Here is a 12471-nt window from a genome sequence, read left to right on the forward strand (position 1 = left end):
TCATGATTTATCACAATATTTCTTGATTTAATTAGGTCATTACTTTTCACATTAATAAAAAATATAATTAATAAATGGAGGTGAACAGTTAGATTATATGTTGCAACGGATAGGTAATCTGATGCAAAATATTTTATATTTATTGCAATAGATAATATATTTGTTGTCACAAATGTATTATCTGATACAATACATATAGAATCTATTATTACAACTCAATAAAAATGGTTCTTTGAAAGAACTAATTAATAATAATAATCTAAAAAGTCATGACTTATATCACGACATTTATTTTCTTAATTTAATAAAAAAAAAATATAATTAATGAATGGAGATGAAAAACCGTGCCTTTTAGCCTCTCATTCAAATTCAATCCTCTATAAATAGGTCCCTCCTTACTCAATTGTTCATTCAACTACACTCTATTTATTTATTGCATCTCGTCTTTCATTTTAAACTTTAGAAGATTATGGCTAACATTTATTTATTGCATCTCGTCTTTCATATTACACTTTAGAAGATTATGGCTAACCCAGTGTGGGACGTTGCTTTCCTGCAAGACGCCGTGAATGAACTTTGAAATCAAGTTCGTGACCTACAATGGGAACTAGGAGGAGTTAGAGCAAGAATGCTCCATGAGATACGCAGACTGAGGAGGGCCTTGCTACTTCCGGTTGAAGATTGGTCGGCTAGCAATGATGATGATGATGATAATAATAATAATTAGATTATTATTTTTCTTTTAGTCTATTATATGTATTTTTATTTGTTTTTGTTTAATAGAAAAATTATGTTTGATCTTTGACGTTTTAATCCATATTTAATTTTCATTTTGTCAATTATCTTCTCAACAAACATGTCGACGATAAAAAGAAATAATTTAGAATCCAATAGCAATAACAAGATTTATCTATTGGGTTTGTGGCAGGGGCTGATTTGTTGTTAAAAACAGATTATTCATGTTGCAACGGATAAGAAGTCTGATGCAACAGATAAATAGTCTGTTTCAACAGATGACTAGTTTGTTGCTTGGCTCTGACGTTTTAATTTGTACTCCCTCCATCTCAAATTACCCGTCCCAAATTGAGATCCCATATTGATTAAAAAAAATATTAATAATATGTCTAGTTTACCATAACCCACTGATCAGTTGGTGGGATAGTGGATGTGTTTGAAATAATCATTGTTTGCTATTCAATTGAAATTTCATAAGAGAAGAAAGCTTTTAACGTCGGTCGGCGTATAGTCCCCCTATTAAATGATGTTTCCATTTTAATTTGAAGAAAAAGTGATTAATGCAAAGGGTAAAACATGGATTTTTTTTAATCTTTTCTTGATTAATGAAAAAGACAAGTAAAATGAAAAATCAAATTAGGAAATTTGGGATGGGTAATTGAACATAAGGAATAATTTTGAATCTAGTAGTAAGAGCAAGAGTTGAAACATATTGGTTATCTATTGGGTTTGTGGCAGAGGCTGATTTGTGTTGTTCCAAACAGATTAATCAGTCGTTGCAATAGATAATTAGTCTGGTGCAACAGATAAACATCTTGATACAATAGATAATATGTCTGATGCAACAGATAATACGTCTGATGCAACAGATAAATATTCTGATGCAACAGATAAATAGTCTGATGCAACAGATAAATCTTCTGATGCAACAGATTACTCATTTGATGCACCAGATGTTTAATCTGTTTAAATTGTGGGCACTTATGTTGGATTTATGATCGGGGTTCTATCCATTGTTGGAAAAATAAAATTGTACCCAGATGACAAATACAAATAAACACCATAATTTTACTTACCCAAGTCACCTATGAAGTAATGCCAAAGTGGAAAGTGATGTAGTAAATAAAATTTGACCTAAGAAATTGGTCAGATCGCAACAGTAGTGTTGTACCAATAACAACAACAACAATAATTGGTCGAAAAGAAGAAGATGAAGATGATAATGAAGTAGAAAATGATGATAATGAAGCAGAAGATGATGAATAAAGCAGCAAAAATAATGAACAATAAAAATCACTAAGAGAGAGAAAACAACAATGGATGAGAGAGAGAGAGAGAAATGCTTTTTTCCCCTCCGTTTCTTGTTATTTTAGGTAAATATTAGGATCAAAGTGTAAATTTAAAAACTTCTGGGTTATTTTCAAACTTCCTCAACTTTCTTAATCCATAATAAAGTAATTGTCACCTCCAACTAATAATTACAACTTGTGTCACCTACACCTCATTTTAAAACTCTTTTGTCACTTGTGGCCCAAACCCCCAATTGACTTGTTATTTTCCAAGATAAGAAGTAAAGATACAATAAATGAAGTTTCATGTGTTGGATTTACAAAAGATACTTGATATATCTAGGGTAAAAATATTATAATCTTTCTTAATCGGTTAACAGTTTACTTGATAAGAAAATTGAGTAATTCGCCTCCGCGTCAATTATCCATTAATTAAAAAAAAATTAATTTATTCTTTGACCATTAATTCTATAACCCACTACCAATAAGTCAATAAACTAATTTTTCAGTTGAATTAACGGTTGCGATTCGGTTTTGAATAGTCCTACGCCTTGAGCATTATTTTCTCTTCGAAATATGTTGCAAGTTAAGTTTTACATAGAATCTGCTATAATTAGGCATATTACTCTTTTAATAAATATTGAAATTATTTTTAAACAAATTCATATCTCCAAATCTTAAATTTTATATCTTGAGGAATCTGATCGAACATCTGCACTCGTATCAAACACCTGCACTCGAGTTCAAACAACTTAGTCCTCTTCTCTTCTAACTTCTCATCAATTCTTCTCTTACCTCCCCACTACTACATTTTTGCCTCTCTTTTTTCTCTCTTTCTAATTAGTCCAAAATAACTTACTCTTAATTTGTCTATTGCACCATGACTTATTATTTCCATCAGCATATGTATTAAATAACTTTGCACATCAAAGCTTGACAAATAAAATTAGTTCATGACTTGGCATTGTCTTTACTGGTTCTTTACTTTCTTTTAAGCACCTCTGCCATCATGCACTATCTTTGGTGAAGAAAATTCAAATGAATCCTTAATGTCGAAAGATTACATTATGCAAGAAAGAGGAAAAAATAAAATTTTCATCTATATAGAGGTTGTTGGTGCAAAAAAGAAGAAAAACAAAACTTTCATGCATATAGAATTTGTTGAATTCCCTCGATAGAAATTCATATCTTCTACATCAAAAAATTATAGTTTTTGAATTTCCTTTCTTAAATTTCTTGACTCCGTCCCCAACCCTCAAAAAGGGGAAAAAGTATTTGATTAGTTAGAGGCCCAAATATAAGGGGTAATATAGCATAAGGAAAAATTCACAAATAACATACTTGAGACCATAATTATGAGATTCATAGCAACACTTTCATAATTACTTAAAGTAGCAACTTTTATTTTGTATTTTAACAAACTGTTGCTATAAAAATACATATACAAATCATTTTATTGCCCATATTTAACTCAAATCAGTTGAGGTAAATATGGTGTATTACCCATGAATTAAATGTGTAGATTCCTTTTTCATTAAAACCTCTTAAATTACATGATTTTCGTTATTTGTTAACAACAATAATAAAAATTCAAATTTCAGTTTCTCATTAACGTGTCCATCCAAAAAAAATCAAAATCAAAATCAACTAAAACTTTTTTTATTCAATTTCTACGAATTCAACCATCAGTTTGAAATTCAACCATCATAGTTGTTGAATCAAATTTAACTAAATCTTTGTCTATTAAATTTCTTTGAATTCAACGATCAGTTCCGAATGTAACCATTAATGCTGTTGAATCAAATTAAACTGCAACTTCTTCTGTTCAATTTATTCAAATTCAACTATCGATTGCAAATTCAACGACTACTGCTGTTGAAGTTATGTAATCATAATATCTTTTCCATCTCAATTTCATTAGTATCTTTATGAAATCTATAAAAAATTTGTTCTTATTTTTTGTTTGAACCATTAAAGTTATTTGGTTCAAAAAAATTTTTTATCTATTGAGGATTCGTTCAATTTTCTTGTGTAGCTGTTAATTTATTTTTGAATATTTGGTAAATGAATTTCGAGTAAAGGGTAATGCAACCGTAAATTGAACTGATATAAAAAAGTAGTGATCAAAATTGATTTTTCAAGCTGCTCAAATTCAACTTTTTTAGAGTTCTAGTTCTCGAAATGCAAGAGTATATTTGTATTTACGAAAAGTTCGATTATGGATATTTTAGTTGTGTTCGATTATTAAGGTTGTGGATTTGTTTGTATTAATATTTAATGAATATTTTGTAATTGTATTTTTGGCTGAATTTTTGGCTGTGTTTGTATTTTTAGTTTAACAAATATTTTGTAATTGTATTTTCTACTGGAGTTTTTGGATATATAAGTATATATTATTTACGTTAATAACTATAGAAGTTTTATTGAATTTTGTTTGTGTAATTTTATATTGTAACTACTGACAACTTATAAATATGTATTTTTGTGTATTTTGGTGAAATAAATTAACAATGAAAAGCATCCCTATTCTCGTGAAGCACTCTGGAAGGTGGACATATGAAAAAAAAATATGAAGAGTTCATTACTAATGCAATATTGTTGAGCACGACAGCATCATACAATGAACTACACAATCTTTTGGTATCTCACATTAAAGTGGATTTGAGCAGCAAACGTATTCAAATTGTATTTCAAATCACTGGTAATGCAGGTCAAATACAAATACATAATGATATGGGTTTAAAGGTATTTATTTTGCAAAAGAAAGAGATAAAAGACATGAATTGCCTTCCTTTATATGTAAGCATTTTGGATTAAGATATTGTGAGCACCTTTGGAAATTTATCTGTATGTGTTGTTGAAAGAAGAGACATGTATAACAATTTACATCAAGTGTTAAATACAGCTACTGAAGGTGCGTTAGTGATTTCTAAAAATACAACAGCATTAGATGTATTTGAGATGGATACAATTCAAGTGATTATCTCAGACCCATATCATAAGAATATTGTGGAAGACCAGGTATACTTGACGAATTTTTTTAAAAGTCATTCACGAAGGATTATACAATTAGGGAGAAATTTCAAATGCAAAGTGAAAGGTCTAGTTAGAAATGGTACGTACATTCTAGATTAATTTTTTCATGTTTAGAATGAGTTTGGATATGCATTTTGATTGTATTAAAATTTGTTGAATGCAGTTATACATTGGTGTGGAAATTAGGTAATTGTAATTTTTTATGTTGTGCCTCTTGTAAGGGAGATTCTAGGACGTTCAGAATTATAGAATTCGTATCGGAACATACTTGCCCAGTGAAGGGCAAGGTTTATCCCAAGATACATGCTAGTAGCATGTTGATAGGTGGTATGGTTAAATAAAAATTCAGAAATCACGAACGAAAAATGCAGCGCGACTGAAATAAGAAGTGGCATGAAGGAAGAATTTGGTATGGATTTCCCATACACTTTATGTTGGAGGGACAAGGAAGGAGCGTTAGAAGAATTGAGGGGGAACCATCAGCATTTTATGGTAAATTACCATCCTACTTATATGTTTAGAACAACACTTATCCTGAGTTATATATAAAAATGAAGAAGATGGATGAAAATGAGTTCTTATATGTATTTATAGCTTTTCGTGCATTCATCAAAGGATTCGAACATTGTAGACTTGTCGTAGTTGTTGATGGTAGCTATCTAAGAGAAATGTATATTGGGACATTTATAACCGCATGTATCATAGATGGAGCAGGTAAGCAATATTTTATAATACATTGTAGACCTTCTTGAATTGTTAAATGTATTTTTGTATATCTCTAAAAAAATACATATGTATAACTGATATATATATATATATATATATATATATATATATATATATATATATATATCTAAAAAATATGTATTATTTTAAATATTTGTGAATGAAACATGTATAGTTGATAATGTACATGTGTGTTGTAGATTTACTTTTTAGTATATATATTTGAAACTATTTATTGCAACAATATATACATATTTACAACAGTATCTTTAATAAATATATATACAGTTACTATGTGTATTTATGTATAACTGCGCAAATTGTATTTACATATACAGGACATATATTTTTTTGGCATATGGTGTACGTGATTCATAAAATGATGCATCTTGGACTTAATTCTTTGAGAATCTAAAGGAAGCATACGGGGAAAGACAAAACATGTGTGTTGTTTCTGATAGGAATGCAAGCATCATAAAGACTGTTGGTGATGTATACAAAGATGTACCGCATTATGCATGTATGTGATATCTATGGGGGGACGTGAAATTTTTTTACAGAAAGTCACACGATGCGTTATCGAAGATCTTTTATACAATGGCCAAATCATATTCAAAGTATGAATTTCACAAGTTAATGAAAAAGGTTAAGGCAAATGATATTAGAGTGAAGAAATATTTGGAATTGACTGGTTACGAAAAGTGAGTAAGGTGCTATGCAACAGCTCATAGAGGATGGACTTTGAAGTCTAACATTGCTGAGTCAATAAATAGTGTACTTGTATCGGCTAGAGAACTATCGATATATGATTTTCTAGAAGAAGTTCGATTACTATTTGGAAGATAGAACTGCGAAAATAGATAGGAGGCTTCATATACATTCACAACTCTCATTAAAAAATTTAATGTCATACTCAAAGAGAACGAGGTTTTGTGTACCCGTATGATGGTATGATCATTTATATTTGTAGCATTTATTGGTATGAATTTATTTGTAGTTGTATGTATAAATAACTACGGATATATGTGCTTTAAAAGGAATAGTTAAGGTAATCAATGTTATCTGTTAAGTAAAAAAATACATAAGCAGTAAGCAATATACAGTAATCAATGTTTACTGGTAAATACATATGCATTAATCTTAGTTACTAGACAAAATACATCTGCAGTAAGCAGTATGTATATTTGTGAAATTTGTTGGTATTAATCTTTGTTGTTGTATTTATAAGAACACATATGTAGTAAGAACAAAAATACATATGCAGTTAGCAATATGTGTATTTGTATTTAGCAGCTGTGTTTCCAAAAAAAAAAATACATTTCTCATCTTATGTGTAGCAATACCTTAAAACACTATAAAAAGCAACAACACAAATAAACTCCACAACAAAATACATATAAATATTTATATATATATTGAACAGAACATAAATACAAAACCATCACTACACAAAAATACATATGAAAATGGATATGTATGCATAAAAATACAAATGCTTCCATATAGCTTAAATGTATATTGAACATAACAACAATATAAATGAAAGTGCATATATATATTTCAAACACTCCAATGTAATCAAAATACCTATCAATTATAAAATAATACATATAGAAAAATACCTCTTCATAAAATAATTCATAAATAAATGTATTTTTCATACATAGAACTTAGCATAAGTATTAACATAGAAATATAAATAAAATACATATTAGCACAAAATGCAGTTATGTATTTTAAAATTTAAAAGACAAAATACATTTGCTTTTTATTAGAAAAATATATATTCTTTGGATAAAATGTATTTGATAACTGTGTTGTTATTCAAGTATGTTGAACAATATGTATTTCTAATGTCAAATACATGCGCAGATTTCCATATAGGTAAAAACCTCTTCATAAAATTGTTCATATATAAATGTATTTTCCGTACATGCAACTTAGCATATATATTTAACATAGAAATACAAATAAATACATATTAACACAAAACTATCAGCTTGATCAAAATACATATCAGTTTCACCAAAATATATATCGGCTTGATCAAAATACATATTACCCTAAAACAATATCATCTTTACTGAAATCCCTAAAATATAAATCAGTAAATAAAAATACATATACACCAAAAAATACCTCTTCCTCCTTGTCTTCTTCCGACTCCTTGTCTTCTTCCGATTTATTAGCAGAAGAATTTTCAACATTGCCATCAACATCACTTGACTCTACAATTTCTTTTGCTTTCCTTTTCTTCTCATATTTTTTTAATTTTTTTGTCTTTTGAAGGAGGAGTTCTTTTCAATCGTTTTTTTTTTAAATATCAGCCATCTTCAAAGAGCCATTACGAAACTTGGACCTAAGCTTCTTTGTACTCATTGATTTCTTCAACTCTGTAGGAGTAGAAACAACTTTAAATACTTCGTCTTGAGTTAATCTAAGACTAAAAGATGGTCATTATCAGACAAAAAATTAATAGGTGGTATACCCTTATTTATACGTGATTTTGATGTTTTTTCTTCCATTTGAGCATAAAAATTTCAAATTCGAAGTTGCTAATGGTGGGAATTATGAAAAACAAATTTTTTTTGATAAATTGATAATATGCAATAACTGAATTTATTAGTTACCTGAAATTAAAGAATACTATCCTTATTAGATTGTGCAAAAAGCGTTTACTAGGAAAAAATTTTGAAAGAGAAACTCTGATATTAAGAGTGAAAAAGGGTAAAGTTTGAAGCAATGAAAGGAAGGAGAAAGATATGGGGCATGAAAAAAGAAATCTTAAACACGGTAACTTTTGAAAGACGGTAAGTGAGGGACCACACTTAAAATAATGTTAGTTTTGCTACACAATGTAATTTCATTAAAGTATTGCTATTTTTTATAATTTAAATCTTAAGTATGCTACTTCTTATAGTTTTCCTATTGTGTATAAATGAGTGAACCGTAAGGAGTAGACTATAGGTGGATGCATTGAAAGTAAGGTATGGACAGATTGACTTAATAACATGGTGTTGTATTACTCTTTCAATTATATTTTAACATCGTAGTTTAATTGGAAGTGAAATTTAAAAATATAAAAAAAGAATTAAGAATGTGATTTAACTAAAGATGCAAATATTATCAAAATATCTTTTGAATCTTGTGACCTCAAAAATAATATCACGTGAGATAATAGAGCTAAAAATGCAAAATGAATCACAGTAAGTACAAATAATACAATATTGAGAGGGATTTATTTTTCTCTTTTTTTTTAATTTGATAAAGCTGAGTCAACTTTAGCAGATATTGCAAGCAAAAACTAGAAATTTGAACGAGTATGAAAAGGGGAAAAAGAAAGAACTTCTCTTTATTGAATATGGAGAAAAGGTCAAATACAGTAGCTCAAAGAAATCTATAGTAGTAATAATCCAAGGTCCCACATTCAGCAACCTGGCCCAAAACGCGCTTAAGGACAATGATTATGAGTCATTTTCTTGAAAGTAAGCATATCACTATTTAAACATTGAAGCTGACTAATAGACAGCAACAACCAAACAAATACAAAGCAATAGTTGAATGGAGATAATTCAGCAAACTGTTTAGGAAAAAAATCAAGAAGGCTTGATGGAGACTGAGAAAGTAGCAGGCATTCATGGTTGTTGCCCAAATCCTCTCCTTATACTACTCGAGCATCCGAACCAGCAGCCTATTTCCAAGATCAAAAGCACAACTGCCGCTTGCCGCCACATCTTTGCAGCCACAACAACTTCCTCTTTCTTCCCAAATACTCATTTCACTAACCATGAATCCCTTCCTTCATATCAAGAATCATTTGCTCAGTTCCTCAAAGCCTATCCAAAGTATTCAGAAACTCGCCAAGTCGACAAAATTCGGAATCAAGAATACTATCATCTGTCAGTTTCCAATCATGTGTGCCTGGATTATATTGGCATTGGTCTCTTCTCTTACTCACAGGTTCAATCACAGGTTACTGCACTTGTCCCGGTGACATCCTCTTCTACTCCGTCGTCTCATGAATGGAGCGATTATCCTTTCTTTGACATATCTTGCAAGTCTGTCAATCTCAAATCCGAGCTATTACATGGTGGTCATGGATCACAATTGGAATCCAGTATCAAGAAAAAGATTATGAATTTTCTTAACATATCTCCAAATGAATATTCCTTGGTTTTTACTGCTAATAGATCATCAGCTTTCAAGCTTATAGCGGAATCATACCCTTTCAAAACTAGTCAAAAGCTTCTTACTGCTTATGACCATGAGAGTGAAGCATTGGAGACCATGGTCAATACATCAGAAAAAAGAGGGGCCAACATAATGTCGGCAGAATTCAAGTGGCCACGGCTAAGAATTAACTCCGCAAAACTCAGGAAACTAATTATAAGGAAGAATAAGAAGAAAAAGAAATCCAGGGGACTGTTTGTTTTCCCCCTTCAGTCAAGAGTGACTGGAGCCAGTTACTCTTATCAGTGGATGAGTTTGGCGCAGGAAAATGGTTGGCATGTCTTGCTTGATGCATGTGCATTGGGACCAAAGGACATGGATAGCTTCGGACTTTCTCTCATCCATCCTGACTTCCTTATTTGCTCTTTCTACAAGGTTTTTGGTGAAAATCCTACAGGGTTCGGGTGCCTTCTTGTCAAGAAATCAGTTGTATCGGTGTTGGAAGCTTCTGTTAGTACAGGCAATGTAAGTCTTATTCCACCAACGCAACTCTTAAATTCACTAGATTCATCAGGCAGTGGCACGGAGCTTGAACAAAAAACCAACTTTGTTACCAAACTGGATGAGCTGCATATATCTGGCTCTTATTCAGCTCACAATGGTAAATCTGAAAACAATTTGAACTCAACGAAAGAGGGAGGAGTTGCTCCAAAGGAAAAGAGCAAAGAGGAATCAGATCAATCCATTAGTACACTAGGCAACAACACTAAGCTGGAAGAAAAGGGAAGCGTAGAGATTCAATGCAGGTGCTTAGATCATGTGGATTCGCTGGGACTGATGCAAATTGGTAGTAGAAGAAGGTATCTAGTCAATTGGCTTATTAGTGGACTCCTGAAACTTCAGCATCCAAATAGATTGGACCATTTTCCTCTGGTCAAAATTTATGGACCAAAGATAAAATTTGATAGGGGAACGGCTATGGCATTTAATCTGTTTGACTGGAAAGGAGAAAGGGTGGAACCAATTCTTATTCAGAAACTTGCTGACCGAAACAATATATCTCTCAGCCATGGATTTCTGTCACACTTGTGGTTTCCAGACAAGTATGAGGAAGAGAAGCAGCGGACTATAGAAAGAAAAAAGGGTGACGAAAACGATGCAGAGAGCAAAAAATCTAAAAAAACTGACCTTAGGATATCAGTAGTTACCATTGCCCTTGGCTTTCTGGCCAACTTTGAAGACGTTTACCGGCTTTGGACATTCATAGCCCAGTTTCTTGATGCAGATTTTGTGGAGAAAGAACGGTGGAGATATAGCTCTCTGTACCAGAAAACGATTGAAGTTTAATGTAGCAGTTTATGTCAGCAATTCTTTTACTGCAAAAGACTTTGAAGTGTGATACTTGTTTTTGTCAATGTAAAGGAAACAAATACTGGATTTTTGTCCAGAAAATGAAAATGGGAGTCCAAACATTTGGAGAGAAAGTCACATATGGAAAGCAAGGAATTGGGTTCACTTCTTTATCATTTTTTTCAACTTGCTTTGATTGAGTAGCCTATATATTGTGAATATATGTGGATGAATGGATAGAAAGCTATAATTAACTGATAAGAAACGTTATAGAATTCAATTGCATTTAAGAAATTTATGCTCCACAAAAATCCCCTCTATAAACAACATGGTTAACAAGTCATAATTTTCACGAAGAAAACATGGTTCTGTATTTTCAACAAATGAGTGCAAAATGTAATAACAGGTAGCATCTTCTGACATATGTAGCCCAGTCATTGCACTCTTAAGCAAGAACTCATCAAAAGGCATATGCAACCAAATGCAGATACACAATTGTTCCTAACAAAGGATCTTTAGTTTCAAACACTGAATGCTAGTGTTATGGCAAATCCAGTGAGATAAATCTACCACCAGAAGGTACATTTAATAACAAATTCACAGGTCACACCATTAGAACACTTCTCTTTTGATGAGGGAAAAGATAATGGTACTACCCCAAGATTTTGTATGTTACCGACCATGGAAATTCGAGAGGATACTAAAATATACTTAAAGGAAAATTTCTCTGCCAAATGAGTAAGAGGATAATATAACCTGACCTTAAAGTCTCAAAAGGCTAATGCTAGTTTAGGTATCATATCTAGCATCCATGATTTATCACTTGACAAAGAATAACCCTTCTGAGCATCACTCTGCCTTTTCACATTGAAAACTTTCATCAACTATCGAGTGCAAAGCTTGCTTAACCAAGCTGCATTGAACAGAGGAGTAGAAAGAAGAGAACTTGTTTTATTAACTGGCATACTACTTGCATTGTTACAACTAGCATCTATATATAGATGTGGGTACTTCTTATAGAAGCTTCTCACCTTAACTACATTACACACTCAGCTGCCAGCTCACCAGACGACTAACAAACTAGCTAACAAACTAACTAACTCACATGTACAGTAAACCAATGTAACAGTGCAAATTGAAAATGATCACAACAACTATGTTACCT

At 31.3% G+C, this 12471-nt stretch overlaps 1 protein-coding gene across 1 annotated transcript; it reads left to right on the forward strand.

The window, feature by feature from the left end:
• Positions 1–9117: 9117 nt before the first annotated feature.
• LOC107863351 (molybdenum cofactor sulfurase) lies at positions 9118–11492 on the forward strand. Its single transcript, XM_016709237.2, has one exon. The coding sequence runs from the start codon at positions 9396–9398 to the stop codon at positions 11301–11303; it is 1908 nt and encodes a 635-aa protein (XP_016564723.2). The 5' UTR covers positions 9118–9395; the 3' UTR covers positions 11304–11492.
• Positions 11493–12471: the final 979 nt, after the last annotated feature.

The sequence above is a fragment of the Capsicum annuum genome, chromosome 3, assembly GCF_002878395.1.
Source record: "Capsicum annuum cultivar UCD-10X-F1 chromosome 3, UCD10Xv1.1, whole genome shotgun sequence".
Lineage (NCBI taxonomy): Eukaryota > Viridiplantae > Streptophyta > Magnoliopsida > Solanales > Solanaceae > Capsicum > Capsicum annuum.